Source organism: Nerophis lumbriciformis, linkage group LG10, assembly GCF_033978685.3.
Source record: "Nerophis lumbriciformis linkage group LG10, RoL_Nlum_v2.1, whole genome shotgun sequence".
Classification (NCBI taxonomy): Eukaryota; Metazoa; Chordata; class Actinopteri; order Syngnathiformes; family Syngnathidae; genus Nerophis; species Nerophis lumbriciformis.
Window position 1 is genome coordinate 45,857,733 of NC_084557.2, and position 22,370 is coordinate 45,880,102.

The 22,370-nt window shown below is 40.0% G+C and overlaps 1 protein-coding gene across 1 annotated transcript in view; it reads right to left on the reverse strand.

Annotated features, from left to right (window-relative positions):
* Nucleotides 1–22,370, reverse strand: part of pgghg (protein-glucosylgalactosylhydroxylysine glucosidase) — a 41,576-nt gene that overhangs the window by 16,584 nt on the left and 2,622 nt on the right. Inside the window, exons 3-11 of the mRNA XM_061969525.2 lie at nucleotides 15,996–16,250; nucleotides 10,159–10,369; nucleotides 9,651–10,086; nucleotides 9,458–9,577; nucleotides 5,260–5,391; nucleotides 5,061–5,172; nucleotides 3,934–4,006; nucleotides 3,728–3,864; nucleotides 3,535–3,668 (exon numbers count right to left, since the gene is read on the reverse strand). Of these exons, the coding sequence (XP_061825509.1) occupies nucleotides 3,535–3,668; nucleotides 3,728–3,864; nucleotides 3,934–4,006; nucleotides 5,061–5,172; nucleotides 5,260–5,391; nucleotides 9,458–9,577; nucleotides 9,651–10,086; nucleotides 10,159–10,369; nucleotides 15,996–16,233 (1,593 nt within the window). The 5' untranslated portion in view covers nucleotides 16,234–16,250. The remainder of the gene's footprint in view (nucleotides 1–3,534; nucleotides 3,669–3,727; nucleotides 3,865–3,933; nucleotides 4,007–5,060; nucleotides 5,173–5,259; nucleotides 5,392–9,457; nucleotides 9,578–9,650; nucleotides 10,087–10,158; nucleotides 10,370–15,995; nucleotides 16,251–22,370) is intronic.

Genomic DNA, 22,370 nt, shown 5'->3' on the forward strand with positions numbered 1-22,370 from the left:
TCGTAGCATAGCTTTCGTCGGTAAAGTGTGCGGAACAAACGTCCAATTTCTTGCCACTTTCGCATCTTTGGGCCACTGGTGCAACTTGAATCCGTCCCTGTTCGTGTTGTTACACCCTCCGACAACACACCGACGAGGCATGATGTCTCCAAGGTACGGAAAACAGTCGAAAAAACGGAAAATAACAGAGCTGATTTGACTCAGTGTTTGAGAAAATGGCGGATTGCTTCCCGATGCGACGTCATCGCTCTGAGAGCGAATATCAGAAAGGTGTTTATTTCGCCAAAATTCACCCATTTAGAGATCGGAAATCGGTTAAAAAAATATATGGTCTTTTTTCTGCAACATCAAGGTATATATTGACGCTTACATAGGTCTGGTGATAATGTTCCCCTTTAAACGCTGTGTACATGAAGGGTCAAAGGAGATTAATGTCCTTTGGAATTTGTTTTTTAATGACACTTTGGTGGCCTCTGCGGTGTTCTATGCCGTCGTTTGCTGGGGTGGGGTCAGCACGGTCAGATACAGTAACAGATTTAATAAACAGATTAAGAGAGCTGACTCCATCCAAGGCTGCCCACTATGAAGCATTGAGGTGGTGGCCAACAAAGGGAAGTTGACAAAGTTCCCATCCATAATGTCCAATTCCTCTCGCCCCATGCACAACACAGTGGAGGCCCCGAGTAGCTCCTTCAGCAATAGACTGCTACATCCACAGTGCAAGAAAGAGCGCTGCGGCTACCGCAGGTCTTTTCTACCCACAGATATAAGACTTTATAACGCACTTAAGTGATTACTGTCATCTTTTTCTTGGTGTGCAACTAGGGGTGTAACGGTACGTGTATTTGTATTGAACCGTTTCGGTACGGGGGTTTCGGTTCGGAGGTGTACCGAACGAGTTTCCACACGAACATATTAAGTAGCCGCCTCCGCTTCCTTCTGCCTCTGTCTCAGTCAGTCTTCTACACAGCACCCAGCATTGTCCCACCCACACAACCATCTGATTGGTTACAAACAGAGCGGTAACAGCCAATCAGCAGTGCGTATTCAGAGCGCATGTAGTCAGTGCTTAGCGTTTAGCAGGTAATCATCAGGCTGCGGACTCTCCCCAAATTATAATAAACACCTCCCAGTCAACTACTAGTAACATCACTATGAGCCCGTTGACCTAGAAATATAAAAGGCAGTTCAGCTCGCTCACAGTCCTGGCTTGAGGTGAAGGCTAATTTGCTTTTAGAGTAACGTTAGCTCATTTTGCGGTGTGTGTGTGTGTGTTACGGACAGCAAAGCCCTGTCTGTCTGTTATTTCACTTTACCTTTTTCTGTGTTGATTGAGCTGTGTTGAAGCAGCAAAAAAGGACATTATGTTAAATGAAGAGTTTCTGTCTCTGATAGTTAATATAATAATGTAACTGCATCATTAAGCCTACATGAACTCCATGTTTTTCAGGGATGAATAGTCTCCTATTGCTATTGTACCATTTTTTCAGTTATAGTTACATTAATCATTAGAAATGCAGCAGCCTAGTTTTGAATGGCAGGGTCCCTGCTATCACATGTTGATAAAAATATAACATTTACATAATAAAAATCAAGTACCGTATTTTCCGCACTATAAGGCGCACCGGATTATTAGCCGCACCTTCTATGAATTACATATTTCATAATTTTGTCCACCAATAAGCCGCCCCGGACTATAAGCCGCGCCTACGCTGCGCTAAAGTGAATGTCAAAAAAACGCTGCGCTAAAGTGAATGTCAAAAAAACAGTCAGATAGTTCAGTCAAACTTTAATAATATATTGAAAACCAGCGTTCTAACAACTCTGTCCCAAAATGTACGCAAATGTGCAATCACAAACATAGTAAAATTCAAAATGGTGTAGAGCAATAAATAGCAACATAATGTTGCTCGAACGTTAATGTCACAACACACAAAATAAACATAGCGCTCACCTTCTGAAGTTATTCTTCATTCGTAAATCCTTCGAATTCTTCGTCTTCGGTGTCCGAATTGAAAAGTTGCGCAAGCGTGGGATCCAAAAATGGCCGGCTCCGCCTCGTCGAAGTCATCGGATTCAGTGTCGCTGTTGTTGTGCAGCAGTTCTGTGAATCCTGCCTTCCGGAAAGCTCGGACCACAGTTGTGACCGAAACTATCTGCCCAGGCATTTACGATCCACTGGCAGATGTTGGCGTATGTCGACCGGCGCTATCTGCCCGTCTTAGTGAAGGTGTGTTCGCCTTCGGAGCTGTGTGAAAAAAGCCACCCGGCCTCTTCGCGTAAACTTCCCTTAACCACTCGCTCATCTTTTCTTCATCCATCCATCCCTTCGAGTTAGCTTTTATGATGACGCCGGCTGGAAAGGTCTCTTTTGGCAAGGTCTTCCTTTTGAATATCACCCTGGGTGGAAGTTAGCATGGCAAGCTAGAACCACAGTGAAGGATGACTTCTCATTCTCTGTGGTGCGAATATTCACCGTACGTGCTCCCGTTCCACAGTGCAGTTCACAGGAATATCAGTTGCTGTGAAATACGGTAGTAATCCGTGTGCGGATGGAGAGATTGCGTCTTTTTATGAACCGGATCCTTGTCCTTTGTAGGAGCCATTTTGTGGTCTTTACAGATGTAAACAGGAAATGAAACGTACGGTGATATCCGCGCGTTTTTTCTTCTTCTTCCGGGGGCGGGTGAAGCGCTTCCTGTTCTATGGGGGCGGGTGAAGCGCTTCCTGTTCTATGGGGGCGGGTGCTTTCCTTGGCGGTTGCTTGCGTAGAAGAAGAAGCGCTTCCTGTTCTACCGGGAAAAAAGATGGCGGCTGTTTACCGAAGTTGCGAGACCGAAACTTTATGAAAATGAATCGTAATAAAGCGCACCGGGTTATTAGGCGCACTGTCAGCTTTTGAGAAAAATTGTGGTTTTTAGGTGCGCCTTATAGTGCGGAAAATACGGTACAGGCTTCCCAAATGCTGTAATAAATTAATCATGATGAGTTGACTTGAAACTGTTTAATGTTGCACTTTTTATATGTAGAAGAAAAGTTTTGTCATTTTATTTAATCTGAGCAACAACTTGAGGCAGTTTAATGTTGATTAACGTGGGCAGAATTATTGTAGTGTTCCCAATGTTAAAAGGATAAAGCCATTGTTTACAAATTTGGTAAATAAATAACCAAAAAATTTATATTTTGTTGTTTTCTTACTGTACCGAAAATGAACCGAACCGTGACCTCTAAACCGAGGTACGTACCGAACCGAAATTTTTGTGTACCGTTACACCCCTATGTGCAACACAAGTGTTAAGATAATGTTTTTTGTTTTATTTCCATAAAAACGTAGTGCTATCATTAGTGCTCAATATGTATTATTTATCAGTAATGTTTTTAGTTTTCATTATGTTTAACTTCCGTTACTCTATGTAAAAACCTACACTGCAACAATTGTGGGATGACTAAAAGTCTGCACTTGCCTTAAAATGTGTTAGAGGCCCTTAGTTTAGCTCGACTAAAGTGTGCATGTCAACTTCCTGAGAGTCTTACCCAAGTCATGGCTGGTCCAAGAGGATCTGTGACTGCCTCGTAAGCTTCAAGATCATTTCTTCTGATCTCAAGGGACATGGGCAGTCCCAGAGGATAGCTCAGCATCACAGCATCAGCCTGTTTCACTGTACATCCTGGGGGCGGAAAAACATCATGCTAATTCAGACTAGATTAAAATGGTTGAGAAAAGTACCTTTGGTATAGCCTTCAAACTCAGGATGGTATTGAGATTGTTGGTCAAAAGGTATTTGGAGGTTTTCAGCCACATCTTGCCATTCGTTTGGTGCAGGGTGCTTGAGAAGATCAGCTAGTTCCACAGCAAATTGTAAACTAAGAACAGCAAGGGTGTTATTGCCTCCCAAACTAGGTGTAAACTACACAAACATGAATGTACAGTACCTCAATTTAGCCACTGTGTTTGTGTAGACAGAGTTGCTGACGTTGTAGTAGTACTCATCAGGCGGCATGACACCTAAATAATACACAACAAGCATCAATTCACAGAAATGTGACAATTATTCTAAGTGTGTAGATCGTTAAAAATGTTGAACATATATGTGTGGCTTAAAAAGATAACATATAATATGAATGTACAGTACATTATAATCCTTATCATATAATCCCTATAATATGAAGAAAACGATGATCAATCAAAATACAATTGAAATAATAAAATAAATGCTGTAATTTTAGCAGGGACTTAAACTGCAAAGACATTCCATCATTACAAAACAATTTAATTTAATTTTAATTTTAATGGGGGTTTGGAGTGCATAAGAAAGTGTGAAGGACAACAAAGCTGTGTCGCTCTCCATCAATTTTCTACCGCTTGTCCCACTTCGGGCTGATGATTTTAGGTTGTCCTGAAGAATTTGGAGGTAATCCTCCTTTTTCATTGTCCCATTTACTCTCTGTAAAGCACCAGTTCCATTGACAGCAAAACAGGCCCAGAGCATAATACGACCACCACCATGCTTGACGGTGTTCCTGGGATTAAAGGCCTCACCTTTTCTCCTCCAAACATATTGCTGGGTATTGTGGCCTAACAGCTCAAGAGGCACCGAAATCCGGAAATCTCCCGGGAAAATCGGAAGGGTCGGCAAGTATGCAGCTGAGCCGCATCAGAGTGATCAAAGAGCCGCATGCGGCTCCGGAGCCGCGGGTTGCCGACCCCTGGTATATACCGTTATGGGGATAAGTAAGCAATCAACCCTGCAAATGAACCCTTAGTTGTTCAGACAACGTGAGTACAAATACAGAAATTCTGCTCCCATCAAAGCCCAATGTTGCAATATTACAACATTTCTCTAAAAGCATGCATAACCATTTTTTTTAACTCTTCAATTTCTGCATCAAATGCCTCCTACAACAACATCTGAAAGGTCAAATTTTTTTTTTTTAGGTTTTTCTATATTTGGGTCTTACAGGGATAAGATACTTGCGAAATTATAGAAAACCATTTGTTGACACATGTAAATAATACATAAAAATAATATAATTAACTCCTTGTCAATAGTGGTGTTTACCTAAGATATGATACTTCTGGTCCTCGGTGCTCCACGTTACCCTGGAAACCCAGTAATCGGCCAAGTCCCAAATCAGCTGACTGCCCCGTCCTTCTGTGAACATTGACGCGTCCTGCAACGAAGAGCGGAGTTTTTATTCACAGTAAGAGGGCATGCAGTGTGCAGCTAATGTGATGCTAGGTGGCGCTGGGGAGCAAACCTCAGTGAGGTAGTAATAATTTTGAAAGGCCAGTGCAACGTCTCCGTTGATGTGAATCTCTTGCTCTCCGTAAATGTCCTCAGGGCACATCTCCCTCCCTGACACAGCACTCTGCCATGGAAATTTCAGCCCCTGTGGACATGGAATAGAACTGTCATGTCTCACACTTTCATCATGCACACACACGCACGACATACAAAGGTAAAAAAGTATACTACTTTAAATACAAAAACATTCATTTATTCAATATTGTTGACTTGTGGACAGATTTACTGTTGTCCCAGATTACAGGGCGTCATAAACGCGGCCCAGAGGATCACTGCATGTCCTCTTACATCTCTAGAGGACCTGTATAAGAGACACTGCAAGAGGAGAGCAAACAGCATCCTCAGGGACTCATCCCACCCAGGTCACCACTGGCTTGAACCATTAAAACAAGGACAAATAGACTGAAAAACAGTTTCTATCCTAGAGCTGTTATTGCCCTAAACTCCTCACTTACCTGAACACTCACCACTCTGTTACTTGCTTACCTCTGATAGAGATCTGCTGTGCAATTAACATTTTATTATGTTTTTAAATTTTAAAATGGTTTTATTATTGTTGTTGTCTTAAGACTATTTTATGTAGGTTTGTTTTAAAAGCACTGAGCTGGATTGCTGTCCAATTTTGTTGTTTCCATACAATGACAATAAAGGTATTCTGATTCTGATTCTGTACTGAGCAGCCTAGACAGAAACCTATGTACTGCTTTCCTACTAAGTTCCATATCTAGTTCTATTGTGATCATCGCATTTGTTCACATTGCAGTGCCTGCTCCGTCTAATGGTGGCATCACACATAAAAGCCAAAGAAAAAGCAAAGGTAATCAGTTACGTCTCAATACATTTGCTTAGGGTTGGCTTCATACATGTCAGCATTGCATTTTTTTATAGAGCTGTCTAAAGATGTTTTATTTTTTTATTTGATTAATAACACTTATGAAGTCTAATTTATAATCATGATTAATCACAGGTTATTACTCGCTTGCATAATTTAATATCAACTTAAAAAATACCCCAATATTTAACCACAAATGCAACTTTGTCAGAATGTCACACAGGAACATTTTTTAAATGTTTTACTTGAATGCATGTCATTTATTTGCTCTAAACTTGGTAACCATTCAGAGTCTTCTTACTAGGGATGTCCGATAATATCAGGCTGCAGATATTATCGGCCGATAGATGCTTTAAAATGTAATATTGGAAATTATCGGTTTCATAATTATCGGTATCGGTTTCTAAAAGTAAAATGTATGACGTTTTAAAACGCCGCTGTGTACACGGACGTAGGGAGAGGTACAGAGTGCCAATAAACCTTAAAGGCATTTCCTTTGCGTGCCGGGCCAGTCACATAATATCTACCGGCTGTTCTCATCACGAATTAATGCAAGGCATACTTGGTCTACAGCCATACAGGTCACACTGAGGGTGGCCGTATAAACAACTTTAACACTGTTACAAATATGCGCCACACTGTAAACCCACACCAAACAAGAATGATAAACACATTTCGGCAGGCCGATATTATCGGCCGATAAATGCTTTAAAATGTAATATCGGAAAATATCGGTATCGTTTTTTTTAATTTTTTATTAAATCAACATAAAAAACACAAGATACACTTACAATTAGTGCACCAAACCAAAAAACCTACCTCCCCCACTGATTCACACAAAAGGGTTGTTTCTTTCTGTTATTAATATTGTGGTTCCTACATTATATATCAATATATATCAATACAGTCTGCAAGGGATACAGTCCGTAAGCACACATGATTGTGCGTGCTGCTGGTCTACTAATAGTACTAACCTTTAACACTTAATTTTACTCATTTTCATTCATTACTAGTTTCTATGTAACTGTTTTTATATTGTTTTACTTTCTTTTTTATTCAAGAAAATGTTTTTAATTTATTTATCTTATTTTATTTATTTTTAAATTTTTTTCAAATAACCTTATCTTCACCATACCTGGTTGTCCAAATTAGGCATAATAATGTGTTAATTCCACGACTGTATATATCGGTATCAATTGATATCGGTATCGGTAATTAAGAGTTGGACAATATCGGAACATCGGATTTCGGCAAAAAAGCCATTATCGGACATCCCTAATTTATGTAATGATAAGTAGAGATTAGGGATGTCCTGATCCGATATTTGGATCGGATCGGCTGCCAATATTTGCAAAAAAATGCGTATCGGCAAGGCATGGGAAAATGCCGATCCAGATCCAGTTTTTAAAAAAAACTCCGGTCCGATTTAAATAATACATTCCACTTTTCTGCTGCTCCCACGTTCCTTTCCGCATTTTCCAGCACACCTTCAACACATCCACAGGTCTGTGGATTCTCACGCAGTTGCTTTTAGCTGCTGGCATTACACGACAGGCTCTTCTCACTCTTTTCTGTGTCTCCCTCTCACAGACAGCAAGCGCACCTTCTTACACACGTCACATACTGTCACGTCACACGTCACATACGTATACGTCCTCTCCCAGCAGAGAGGTAGCAGCATGGCTAACGTTAGCTGTGATGCTAGCACAGCCGTGTGACCAACGCTCCCTCTAAGGTGCTCGCCTGTGCAATTGCGCACTGTTTAAGCGTCCTCTGCGCATAGCAATTATATGCCACGCACAAAATCTAATAAAAAAATAAGCGCATAACAATTTTCGACACACGGACACGACAGATAAAACAGTTTTCGTCATCATTGTTCAAATATTGTAACGTCTGTCGAGACGCTTATCTCCATTCGGTGCCACACGCCCACACCACCATTTCCAGATCAACACCGTATGAAAAAATTAGTGATTTTTTTTTGTTGTGATTTCCTTCTTTGCATGAAAGTTTAAAAGTAGCATATATTAATGCAGGATGAAGAAAAATGTTTTAATGTAGACATGCAAGCCTTGAAAGAAAATTTTGAAAATCAAGACTACATTTCCTGCAAATGGGTGCATTTCTACCCTATATTTTAACTTTAGATTTATTCTCATAACAAACTCTTTTGGCTGTCTTTTTGACACTTACATCGGCGCCCCCCTCCACACCCTGGATTATAAATAATGTAAATAATTCAATGTGATTATCTTGTGTGATGACTGTATTATGATGATAGTATATATCTGATAGTATATATCTGTATCATGAATCAATTTAAGTGGACCCCGACTTAAACAAGTTGAAAAACTTATTGGGGTGTTACCATTTAGTGGTCAATTGTACGGAATATGTACTTCACTGTGCAACCTACTAATAAAATTCTCAATCAATCAATCAAAACACATAGAATCATCATACTGCTGTGATTATATGCATCAAGTGTTCATTCAAGGCTAAGGCAAAATATCGAGATATACTGTATATTGTGTATTGCAATATGGCCTTAAAATATCGCAATATTAAAAAAAGGCCATATCGCCCAGCCCTAGTTCAATGATGCCATTTCTGTTTGTCATGTATAATTTTGTCTATTTTGTGTTTATCCTTGAATAAACAGGTCAGTTTCTTGTTACCAACCATTGTGTATTATTCAAACTCCCCTAATTCAGCTGGCTAGTTGTTATCAAGAGTACTAAAACCCTTTTCAACATGATTCTGACAACTAAGTAGGCTAAATAATTTTAAACTTTAATACATGCTCGGATAGGCCAGTATCGGTATCGGTCAGTATCGGTATCGAATCGGATATGCAAAAACAATATCGGTATCGGATCGGAAGTGCAGAAACCTGGATCGGGACATCCCTAGTAGAGATACAAAAGAAAACAGATAAATGGAGGGGAAGATGGAGAAGCGAACTGTATTAACCTTGTAGATTGTTATAGTATTATAGGTTAAGCTTTGAAGTGAATTGAATTACATTTATATAGCGCTTTTTCTCTAGTGACTCAAAGCGCTTTTACATAGTGAAACCCAATATCTAAGTTACATTTAAACCAGTGTGGGTGGCACTGGGAGCAGGTGGGTAAAGTGTCTTGCCCAAGGACACAACGGCAGTGACTAGGATGGCGGAAGCAGGGATCGAACCTGGAACCCTCAAGTTGCTGGCACGGCCACTCTACCAACCGAGCTATACCGCCCCTTTGTGCATGTGGGATATATAATGCGCCTATTTTGAAGGATCTCTATGTGAAAGCGGCAGTCATCCTACCTTGTAACCCTGCCTCTGTGCGTTGTATTTAGCGCCATCCACAGTTTGCACCCTGTACTCCAGCACTGCTCGGGCCAGCTTGGGGTAGAATAAAGCCACAGTGGGGTATATCCACATCTCCTGTGAGGTAAGACATCACCACGCCAGATGTGAGAATGATAAAAAAGTGGTTTACAAAAGGCATCATCCCTACCTGGTCCCAGAAGGCGTGGCCCCAATAATCCTGACCCTCCCCGCCATTCGACAGCCCGCCTGGACTGACTCCACCAAAAAAGCAGGAGGTGTCATGTATGGAGGGGAAGGCGCTGAGTAGATAGAACATAGAACTGATCACAGCCTTCAAGAGGCGCTCTGAGCCCACCATCTCCACTTTGCTGTGCAGCCACAGCTCCTGCCAGGACTTTTCATGAGAGGGACGTAGGTCACCCGTCGCCATCAGTTCCAGGCCCTCGTCAAAACTAGCTTCAACCACGTCTAAAGAGTCGGCCACAGCCACAATGAAGCACCAGCGATCCTGGCTCCGCTCGGGCGGCAGCGTCACTGTGGAGGGAATTGGGGTCCAGATCAGGTGAACTGTGGGCTGTGGACCTCCAGGGAACTCTGCAGTGTTGGTCTGACCTAAGATGTATCTAAAGTTGAAAAAAAAAAATAACAGTTCAGCAAACATTGTAATTATTTTTGAGGGCTGGGGGAGAACTCACCTTCCACCTTTGTAATCGGGTCCAGACTGAAAAGGGATGTCTTTGCTCTGAGGCAGGAAGGAAGTGACCAGGTTGACTGCGAGCGCCACTTCTGAGGGCGCGTGGCGCACCAAGAGAATCTCCATCACCATCAGGTTGGAGTGGTAGCGGTGCGAGTAAAAAGACTGCGAGACTGTGGCGCCAGGTGAGGTCAGTGTGCGTGTGAAAACACCTGCACAACAACAAAAACACACACATAACTGGAGCTGAACAGGAGTCGGCGTTGCATAAAGTCATACTTGCCAACCTTGAGACCTCCGATTTCGGGAGGTGGGGGGTGGGGGCGTGGTCGGGGTGAGGCGGGGTGTGGTTGGGGGCGTGGTTAAGAGGGGAGGAGTATATTGACAGCTAGATAAAATCACAAGACTACTTCATCTCTACAGGCCTGTTTCATGAGGGGTTCCCTCAATCATCAGGAGATTTTAATGGAAGCATTCACATACCATGGTTTATATAGGGCACAGAGTGGGTGGGTACAGGCTGGCATAGGGGCGTGGTGATTGGCTCATGTGTTACCTAGGAGGTGTTTCCGTTTCGCTGCGCTTGTTGAGGGATGACAGGTCTGGACTGTTTATTATATACCGTCCAGACCTGTCATCCCTCAACAAGCGCAGCGAAATTGTATCAGCATGCCGCCAAAGACGGAAACACCTCCTAGGTAACACATGAGCCAATCACCACGCCCCTATGCCAGCCTGTACCCACCCACTCTGTGCCCTATATAAACCATGGTATGTGAATGCTTCCATTAAAATCTCCTGATGATTGAGGGAACCCCTCATGAAACAGGCCTGTAGAGATGAAGTAGTCTTGTGATTTTTTTCCCACACATACATATATTGCGCTCTACTACGGTATCGAGCACTATTTTTTGGATAACCTTATTAAGACATATATATATATATATATATCTACGGTACATCCTGAAAATATGCAAACAAAACTGTGTTTAGATCATTGATACTTCAAACGTGCATAAATAAATATTAAGGAATATAACATAACTTGGCTTCTGAGAGTTTCAAAATGTAATGAATAAAATGCTAAAGTTGTTGATAAACAAGCAATTATATTAATAATTAAATATGGTCATTTGAAATGAATTATTATGATAATTTAAAATCAATTATTTCAAATATGTTTATTTTAATGTATAATTCTATGGCTGGATGTAATAAGGAGTCACGAAAAAATGCAAATAAAAATACAATTAATTTTGATGTTTTTAGCAAAATATAGTAAAAATGTATTTAGTTTTTTTTTTTTTTTAATTAATAAATATATTTATTTTTAGGTAAGATAAACATAATAATAAAATGTATCTCTTGTCTGGATGATTTAGTTCTTGTCACCCTGTTGTTCTCCCGTCATGAAAAAAGGCTGTCCTCACTCAGGTCCGCATGGAGCTGGAAGGGGGCGTGGCTTCCAGCTCCGGCTGAAAATCGGGAGATTTTCGGGAGAATATTGGTCCCGGGAGGTTTTCGGGAGAGGCGCTGAATTTCGGGAGTCTCCCGGAAAATTCGGGAGGGTTGGCAAGTATGATAAAGTACAGCTAAAATTAACACAACTATAGACATGAAATAACTCAAATGTGTGATAACTTATGAAATGTCCATAATTTAATTGTGAAATAGCTGAAACTATTAATTTCGTGATCAAAGTATGAATGTTACAACCTCTTTTGACATTGTTATATTGATTTATTTGATTTTTAGAAATTATTTGTAATCATTTTTATTTACACAGTAGTTACTTTGAATGTATTTATTTCAGGGGCTTTTATTACCTGATGCATTAGGGTGGTGTATATTGTAGCCCCGGAAGAGTTAGTGCTGCAAGGGGTTCTGGGTATTTGTTCTGTTGTGTTTATGTTGTGTTACGGTGCGGATGTTTTCCCGAAATGTGTTTGTCATTCTTGTTTGGTGTGGGTTCACAGTGTGCCGCATATTTGTAACAGTGTTAAAGTTGTTCATACGGCCACCCTCAGTGTGACCTGTATGGCTGTTGACCAAGTATGCGTTGCATTCACTTGTGTGTGTGAAAAGCCGTATATATTATGTGATTGGGCCGGCACGCAAAGGCAGTGCCTTTAAGGTTTATTGGCGCTCTGTACTTCTTCCTACATCCGTGTACAACTCCGTACAGCGGCGTATAAAAAGTCATACATTTTACTTTTTGAAACCGATACCGATCATTTCTGATATTACATTTTAAAGCATTTATCGGCCGATAATATCAGCAGGTCCGATATTATCGGACATCTCTAATTGTACATATTACATATTGTTATGAACGTGTCTGATTTAAAATTTTCGGGACTTACGCAGATCCCAAATACACCATGTACCAAAAGGCAAGAAAAGTTGGTTTTGTACAATAGGTCAGTAAGTACCGAACGAGTTTCCACACGGACATATTAAGTAGTGTAACGCACGTTGTGTAAACAATGCACACCGAGGCACAACACACAGCATGCTGATTGATTGATTGATTGAAACTTTTATGAGTAGATTGCACAGTACAGTACATATTCCGTACAATTGACCACTAAATGGTAAGACCCCAATAAGTTTTTCAACTTGTTTAAGTCGGGGTCCACGTAAATCAATTCATGGTATGCTAGCAGCTAACGGGCTAGGATAGACTGACCAAATGTCCTCTTTTCACCGGACATGTCCTCTTTTGCGGTTTGTCAGGGCGGAGTTTCTTAAATGCCTCAAATGTCCGGCATTTTGAGTTAGGGTTGCCTGTATTTTCAATGTACGTTCAGGGTTAAGAAGGGGTTAAAAACAAAACAAATTATGGGAGCAGCAGCATTGGTGAGGGAGGGGCAGAGACAGAGAGAGAGAGAGTTATGATAAACGCGCATGCGTCGCCAGGCTCTGCTTTTTATCCATAGATTTATCACATTTAATTTTTTATTATCTATAGCAGGGGTGTCAAAAGTGTGCCTCAGAGGCCATTTGCAGCCCAAAGCTAGTGTTTTAAAGGCCCACGGCACATTCTAAAAATACTATTAAAATAAACAAAAACATAACAAAAGTGAAATAAAAAAGCTTAAAGGTTAAATGTAATTTAGAAAAAGTTGCAATGTTGACTAATAAAACAAAGCTGGTTTTTTTTCTTTCAAACTGTCATTGCTCAAAACATAATATTGAATCAAAATCAGTGTTATTATGAATTATTGACCTATCCAAGGTTCCCATTACTTCACATCAAATATTCCACTAAGAAAAATATTTTTGGTGGAAGATTTTGCAAATTTGGTAAAATAAATAACCCAAAAATTTATATTTTGTTGTTTTCTTACTGTACCGAAAATGAACCGAACCGTGACCTCTAAACCGAGGTACGTACCGAACCGACATTTTTGTGTACCGTTACACCCCTATTTGACAGTGGGCAATGATGTTTCAGAGTTTACAAAACTTTGTAGAAATCGGTTGCAAAAATTCTGAAAAAATGAGCAATTAAGAAGGTAAATGGGAAAAAGATAACAGGTATGGAACTTCTAGTCATCACTTTATGTACCGTATTTTTTGGAGTATAAGTCGCTCCGCAGTATAAGTCGCACCGGCCGAAAATGCATAATAAAGAAGGAAAAAAAAATTTATAAGTCGCACTGGAGTATAAATCGCATTTTTTGGGGAAATGTATTTGATAAAAGCCAACACCAAGAATAGACATTTGAAAGGCAATTTAAAATAAATAAAGAATAGTGAACAACAGGCTGAATAAGTGTACGTTATATGAGGCATAAATAACCCACTGGTATGTTAACGTAACATATTATGGTAAGAGTCATTCAAATAACTATAACATATAGAACATGCTATACGTTTACCAAACAATCTGTCACTCCTAATCGCTAAATCCCATGAAATCTTATACGTCTAGTCTCTTACGTGACTGAGATAAATAATATTATTTGATATTTTACGCTAATGTGTAAATAATTTCACACATAAGTCGCTCCTGAGTATAAGTCGCACCCCCGGCCAAACTATGAAAAAAACTGCGACATATAGTCCGAAAAATACGGTAGATTCAACCGAACTGAGCATTGAGGTGGGTGAGTTTACCGCTGGGCCTCTCAGTCCACAGGTTAATTGGAAAGTAAAAAAGTCAAATCTAACAGAAATGGATTAAAAATAAAACATTCAAACCCTAATAGTGTGCAGTAGTACCTTAATTCACAAGCTTAATTGGTCCCGTGACGGAGCTTTTAGTTCAGAACACTTGTATTGCAAATAAACATATCTCATTGAAATTAATTACAATTAATTTAAAGGGGAACTGCACTTTTTTGGGAATTTTGCCTATCGCTCACAATCATTGTGAGAGACGAGACAAAAAGTTTTTTTTTCCCGCTTTCTAATTTCTAAATCGGCTCGTGGAGCAATCAATTCTACCCGTACTTGCCAACCATGAGACCTCCAAATTCGGAAAATGACTAGTTTTTCGAGAGAGAAGTTTTTTTACTCATGTTTTTGGTGTGGTTATGGCCCAATATAAACAGTTTTGCTCAATAAAGTGATCGATATACTGTAATTCCTGTCCTCGAAGCATCTCGATAGACGTTACAATAATTGAACGGTGTTCAATTGAACAGTGTTGACGAACACCGTTAGGGCCGCTTGTTGTCACTGTCACTCAGAGTTGCATTGCAAAATTATACAGAATAAATTATGTGTTTATTTTGTTTAGAATTCAGATGGGATTTGATTTGGTGCGCGGCATATATTTGCTGTGCGCAGAGGACGCTTGAGCAGTGCGCAATTGCGCAGGCGCGCATCTTAGAGGGAACGTTGCTCAGGAGCGACATATGTGTGAAATTATTAACACATTAGCATAAAATATCAAATATTATTATTTATCTCATTCACGTAAGAGACTAGACGTATAATATTTCATGGTAGCGATTAGGAGTGACAGATTGTTTGGTAAACGTATAGCATGTTCTATATGTTATAGTTATTTGAATGACTCTTACCATAATATGTTACGTTAACATACCAGTTGGTTATTTATGCCTCATATAACGTACACTTATTCAGCCTGTTGTTCACTATTCTTGATTTATTTTAAATTGCCTTTCAAATGTCTATTCTTGGTGTTGGCTTTTATCAAATACATTTCCCCCCAAAAATGCGACTCATACTCCAGTGCGACTTATATATGTTTTTTTCCTTCTTTATTATGCATTTCCGGCCGGTGCGACTTATACTCCGAAAAATACGGTACATAAGATGATGACTAGAAGTTCCATACCTGTTATCTTTTTCCCATTTACCTTCTTAATTGCTCATCTTTTCAGAATTTTTGCAACCGATGGCTTCAATTTCTACAAAGTTTTGTAAACTCTGAAACATCATTGCCCACTGTCCATTAGGGGTGTAACGGTACACAAACATTTCGGTTCGGTACGTACCTCGGTTTAGAGGTCACTCCTAATCGCTAAATCCCATGAAATCTTATACGTCTAGTCTCTTACGTGAATGAGCTAAATAATATTTGATATTTTACGGTAATGTGTTAATAATTTCACACATAAGTCGCTCCGGAGTACAAGTCGCAGCCCCGGCCAAACTATGAAAAAAACTGCGACTTATAGTCCGAAAAATACGGTATACCACATTATGGAATGGATCATTTCACCCTCTCCTTACTGCACTTTTGGAAAGAAGTAATTCATGTTTTCAGTCAGTTTTCTGTTGTTTCACTTTTTTGTTCCGTGCACTTTAAGAAGCCCAGAACAAGTGAAAACACCTTTCCAAAGACAACCCAAAATAGATTACCATTGTAGGCATCAAGGCTGAAGGAGTCCTGGCCACCTTCCTCCATCACAACCGTCACGGCCAGAGGACAGGGGACATCTGCACGGTGACAGTCCCCTCTTTCCCCGTTGTACACCGCCCCCACGTGGAGGATGTCGCTGTAGACTCTCCATCCTAAAAGGCCATTGGCCAGTGGAGGAAGGAAGCGGGGGTCACCGGGGAGAGAGTCGCTGGAGAAGGTGTAAAGGTCAGTCGACATGGGGAGATGAAGGTCGTCTGGAAGGGTGCATAATTTGCATGGGTTTTATCATTTAACATGTGTTTGAGAATCTGAGACAAAAACAATCCAATACACAGTGAGCAGGTCAAAGGGCAGTTTTAGGTTGTGTACATTAGTGTCAAATGTACGGCGAACAGGTTTTATCCGGCCCACGAGATGATTTTGGTAAGTATAAAAATTAGCTGAAATTTTTGAATGAAATAAACTGCTCTTCTAACCAATGTTCCCTCTAATTGTTCATGTGTGTGAGCAAAGGCAAATAGTCCCTGAGCATTGAGTGGAGTCCATGTGAGCAACATCACACGTGCACACTGTGGCTACACCAGCAGCACACCTGTTCCAAACCTCACTAAATAACAACTTCAATCTCCATCCATCCATCCATTGTCTACCGCTTGTCCCTTTCGGGGTCGCTGGGGGTGCTGGAGCCTATCTCAGCTGCATTCGGGCAGAAGGCGGGGTACACCCTGGACAAGTCCCCACCTCATCGCAGGGCCAACACAGATAGACAGACAACATTCTCTTATTATTATAATCAAATGACAGCAGTCATTTCCATGAGGTTATTTTCTAATATAAGTGTTTAGGCCCACTTACAATGACAATAACAAAAAATATTGTTTTTCATGAACTGTGTACTTGTATTGTTTGTCTGGGTGGAGGTCCTGCTTTGGACATAATTTGTACCCCTTTCAGACATTGCATCTAGTTCCCCATTAAAACATTCACATGTTGCACAATGAGATGTAAGCAGGGGATCATGTGTACATTCCTGCAACTTCCTGTTTGTAAGAAATATATTTTTATTAGTATTTATTTAATATACTAACAGCATTTCATGATTAATATTTATAAATTAAGATTCCTAATAAATGACAATAGAATAAGCACACATTTGATTGGTAAATCATAGTGTAACGACCTGGAATGACACTTTATGTGTGGTGTTGGAGTTGTCCGACTTTTTGTGTGGCTGTAAACGCATCACTGGCTAAGTGCCATATGTGCATGTGTTGGCGCAAGTGAGAAAGAGCGAGCGGCTGCTGTTGATATAACAAAGTTGCTTTTGGTCTGGTTTGTACTGCAGAAAATGACCAGCTTTGCTAGATATAATATTTTTTACTAATGTTTTGGTGATGTGTTTATGGCCGACAATAAAGAGTTTTGCTGAGTAAGATGATCGATGGAATTCATGTCCTCAAAGCATCTCGACAGACGTTACAATATTTGAACAATGATGACGAAAACTGTTTTCTCTATCGTGTCCGTGTCGTGTCGAAAATTGTTAGGCGCTTATTTTTTTATTTGATTTTGTGCGTGGCATAGATTTGCCGTGCGCAGAGGACGCTTGTGCAGTGCGCAATTGCACAGGCGCGCACCTTAGAGGGAACATTGCTTTTAAATGTGTCCACTGGATGTCGCAATAGCAATTATTTGCATCCCATGCCGCAGGAGTGCAGTGACTTCAGAGGGGGCTGAGCTATGTGCTAAAATAGAGGACTGGGGACACATTATCTGGGCGCACAAAAATAAGCTGAAATAATATGTATCCCCTTCTAACTTAATGTTTGATTCATCAAATGAGCCTAAATTCACAAGTGTTGTTGTAGATGATGTGTACAGAATAAACCACATGATGTTAGTACATCAGTTGAGGAAAATGAGTAAATTACATTAATAACATCCTGTAATTTGATTTTGATGTGACTATTTATTACATCTTCTGATAGATTAAAATGTTTTACCAATGAGAGCATTTTAAAACTCTGCCAGACTCACACCTATTTGACTGTTGAACACTATCACATCATTTATTCAGAAATTATAAATCACGACAAATGAAGATTGACTACTATGAACAGCAACATGTACAGTCGTGGTCAAAAGTTTACATACACTTGTAAAGAACATAATGTCATGGCTGTCTTGAGTTTCCAATCATTTCTACAACTCTTTTATTTTTTTGGTGATAGAGTGATTGGAGCACATACTTGTTGGGCACAAAACACATTCATGAAGTTTGCTTCTTTTATGAATTTATTATGGGTCTACTGAAAATGTGAGCAAATGTGCTGGGTCAAAAGTATACATACAGCAATGTTAATATTTGCTTACATGTCCCTTGGCAAGTTTACCTGCAATAAGGCGCTTTTGGTAGCCATCCACAAGCTTCTGCTTGAATTTTTGACCACTCCTCTTGACAATTTTGGTGCAGTTCAGCTAAATTTGTTGGTTTTCTGACATGGACTTGTTTCTTCAGCATTGTCCACACATTTAAGTCAGGACTTTAGGAAGGCCATTCTAAAACCTCAATACTAGTCTGATTTAGCCATTACTTTACCACTTTTGACGTGCGTTTGGGGTCATTGTCCTGTTGGAACACCCAACTCAAAATCCTTGAGCGAAAACCACAACACCACCATCACTGTTTACGGTAGTTCTCCAAAAATATAGATTGTTAAATTTAGCTAACATTCAAAGATTAGCATCAATACGAATGGCCCATCGAATCCTAAATAACACTGCGCCAGCGCCACTTAAGCACTTTGTCCAGTTTACATCTGCTGTGACAACTAGAAACACACGAGCCTCCACCAGGGGGCAGTGTAGCGCACCCAGATGTAAAACATCTTTTGCACAATCAGCCTCTTCATATAAAGCCATAAAGGAATGGAACGACCTCATAACAAACTTGAAAAGTCTAACAGATGACTCTTCATTCACAATTGAAGTTAAAAAGTGGCTTTGGAGCAATCAAAGCTGCTCACACGGTCAATAAGGTGGCCACTATGTTTGACACGTCAACTTCATGTGTATTATATTTATCCATGACAGCATTTTTGTTGTAAATTGTGAGGTGTGTCTGTTAAAATCATGGTTGTTTTTACAAATGATGACCGATGTGAACAAGAGCATGTATTGTCTTTGTGTGATGATGTAAATTCGGTGTGGTTGTTTTGTATATTAAGTATGTGTCCATGAAAGGGCATTTTATGACTTTTCTTAATTTGATTACATGCTATAGTATGATTTTATTGTCATAATTTTATTGCACGATTTTTGTATCCCTTTCATTTAGGTAGCCAGGGACTGCAGATGGAAATTAGCTATTTAGCTATAATCTGGTACAGAACATATCTGTCTTTGATCTTAATGTTTCTGTGCATTGTCCCTTCAAATAAAGACTAAACTAAACTGCGCCCAAGACCCAACCTCCGGGCTTTGGGTTTTCGGTTGTCCTGAAGAATTTGGAGGTAATCCTCCTTTTTCATTGTCCCATTTAAAGCACCAGTTCCATTGGCAGCAAAACAGGCCCATAGCATAATACTACCACCACCATGCTTGACGGTAGGAATGGTGTTCCTGGGATTAAAGGCCTCACCTTTTCTCCTCCAAACATATTGCTGGATATTGTGGCCAAACAGCTCAATGTTTGTTTCATCTTATCTTTGTCTATGTGATGTCTTGGCGTCACTATAGACAGCGATTTTAAACTTGACGAACAAGTCAATGGCGTTTTAAAATCGTGTTTTTATCATCTTCGTCTTTTAGCAAAAGTTAAAACCGTTTTTATCTTTTAACCTTTTTGAACAAGTCGTGCATGCTTTTATTTCAAGTGGCCTGGACTACTGCAATGCACTTTATGCTGGCATTAGCCAAAAAGCTCTCTCCCGGTTGCAGTTAGTCCAGAACGCGGCAGCACGACTTTTAACAGGGGCCAGGAGACGCCAGCATATAACTCCAATTCTTGAGACTTCGCACTGGCTCCCTGTTCATTTTAGAATTGATTTTAAAACCTTGCTGTTTGTTTTTAAAGCTTTACATGGACTGACACCTCAGTATATCTCGGACCTCATCCAAATTTACACTCCTGCGCGCGCTCTGAGGTCCGAGAGCCAGCTCCAGCTCGTGGTGCCCAAGACCAGACTTAAAACCAGGGGAGACAGGGCCTTCTCTGTGGTCGGCCCTAAGCTCTGGAACACTCTGCCCCTCCATGTTCGAACCGCTCCCACAGTGGAGTGTTTTAGGTCTCGTCTTAAGACCCACTTTTATTCTTTGGCTTTTAATAATACGTGACTTATGTGGTTCTCTGTTGTCCTCTGTGTTTTTACAATTTTGATTTCTATTTATTGTTTTAATTGGTTTTACCCTTTGAAATAGTTTTAATCATATTGTTTATATATATATATATTTTTTTTTTGTTTTGTTTGTTTGTTTGTTTGTTTTTATTCAGTCATTGGTGGAGCTAAGGATAATATTTGAATATTGTTTTTAATATTGTTGTGCAGCACTTTGGAAACATTTGTGTTGTTTAAATGGCCACTATGGACTGGACTCTCACTATTATGTTAGATCCACTATGGACTGGACTCTCACTATTGTGTCAGATCCACTATGGACTGGACTTTCACTATTATGTTAGATCCACTATGGACTGGACTTTCACTATTATGTTAGATCCACTATGGACTGGACTTTCACTAATATGTTAGATCCACTATGGACTGGACTATCACTATTATGTTAGATCCACTATGGACTGGACTTTCACTTATGTTAGATCCACTATGGACTGGACGCTGACTATTATGTTGGATCCACTATGGACAGGACTTTCACTATTATGTTAGATCTACTATGGACTGGACTTTCACTATTATGTTAGATCCACTATGGACTGGACTTGCACTAATATGTTAGATCCACTATGGACTGGACTTTCACTAATATGTTAGATCCACTATGGACTGGACTTTCACTAATATGTTAGATCCACTATGGACTGGACTTTCACTAATATGTTAGAGCCACTATGGACTGGACTTTCACTATTATGTTAGATCCACTATGGACTGGACTCTCACTATTATGTTAGATCCACTATGGACTGGACTTTCACTATTATGTTAGATCCACTATAGACTGGACTCTCACTATTATGTTAGATCCACTATGAACTGGACTTTCACTATTATGTTGGATCCACTATGGACTGGACTTTCACTAATATGTTAGATCCACTATGGACTGGACTTTCACTATTGTGTCAGATCCACTATGGACTGGACTCTCACTATTATGTTAGATCCACTATGGACTGGACTTTCACTAATATGTTAGATCCACTATGGACTGGACTTTCACTAATATGTTAGATCCACTATGGACTGGACTTTCACTAATATGTTAGAGCCACTATGGACTGGACTTTCACTATTATGTTAGATCCACTATGGACTGGACTCTCACTATTGTGTCAGATCCACTATGGACTGGACTCTCACTATTATGTTGGATCCACTATGGACTGGACTCTCACTATTATGTTAGATCCACTATGAACTGGACTTTCACTATTATGTTAGATCCACTATGGACTGGACTTTCACTAATATGTTAGATCCACTATGGACTGGACTTTCACTAATATGTTAGATCCACTATGGACTGGACTTTCACTAATATGTTAGATCCACTATGGACTGGACTTTCACTAATATGTTAGATCCACTATGGACTGGACTCTCACTATTATGTTAGATCCACTATGGACTGGACTCTCACTATTATGTTGGATCCACTATGAACTGGACTTTCACTAATATGTTAGATCCACTATGGACTGGACTTTCACTAATATGTTAGATCCACTATGGACTGGACTTTCACTATTATGTTAGATCCACTATGGACTGGACTCTCACTATTATGCTAGATCCACTATGGACTGGACTCTCACTATTATGTTAGATCCACTATGGACTGGACTTTCACTATAATGTTAGATCCACTATGGACTGGACTTTCACTAATATGTTAGATCCACTATGGACTGGACTTTCACTAATATGTTAGATCCACTATGGACTGGACTTTCACTATTATGTTAGATCCACTATGGACTGGACTTTCACTAATATGTTGGATCCACTATGGACTGGACTCTCACACTTTTATGTTAGATCCACTATGGACTGGACTTTTACTATTATGTTAGATCCACTATGGACTTTCACTGTTATGTTAGATCCACTATGAACTGGACTTTCACTATTATGTTAGATCTACTATGGACTGGACTTTCACTATTATGTTAGATCCACTATGGACTGGAC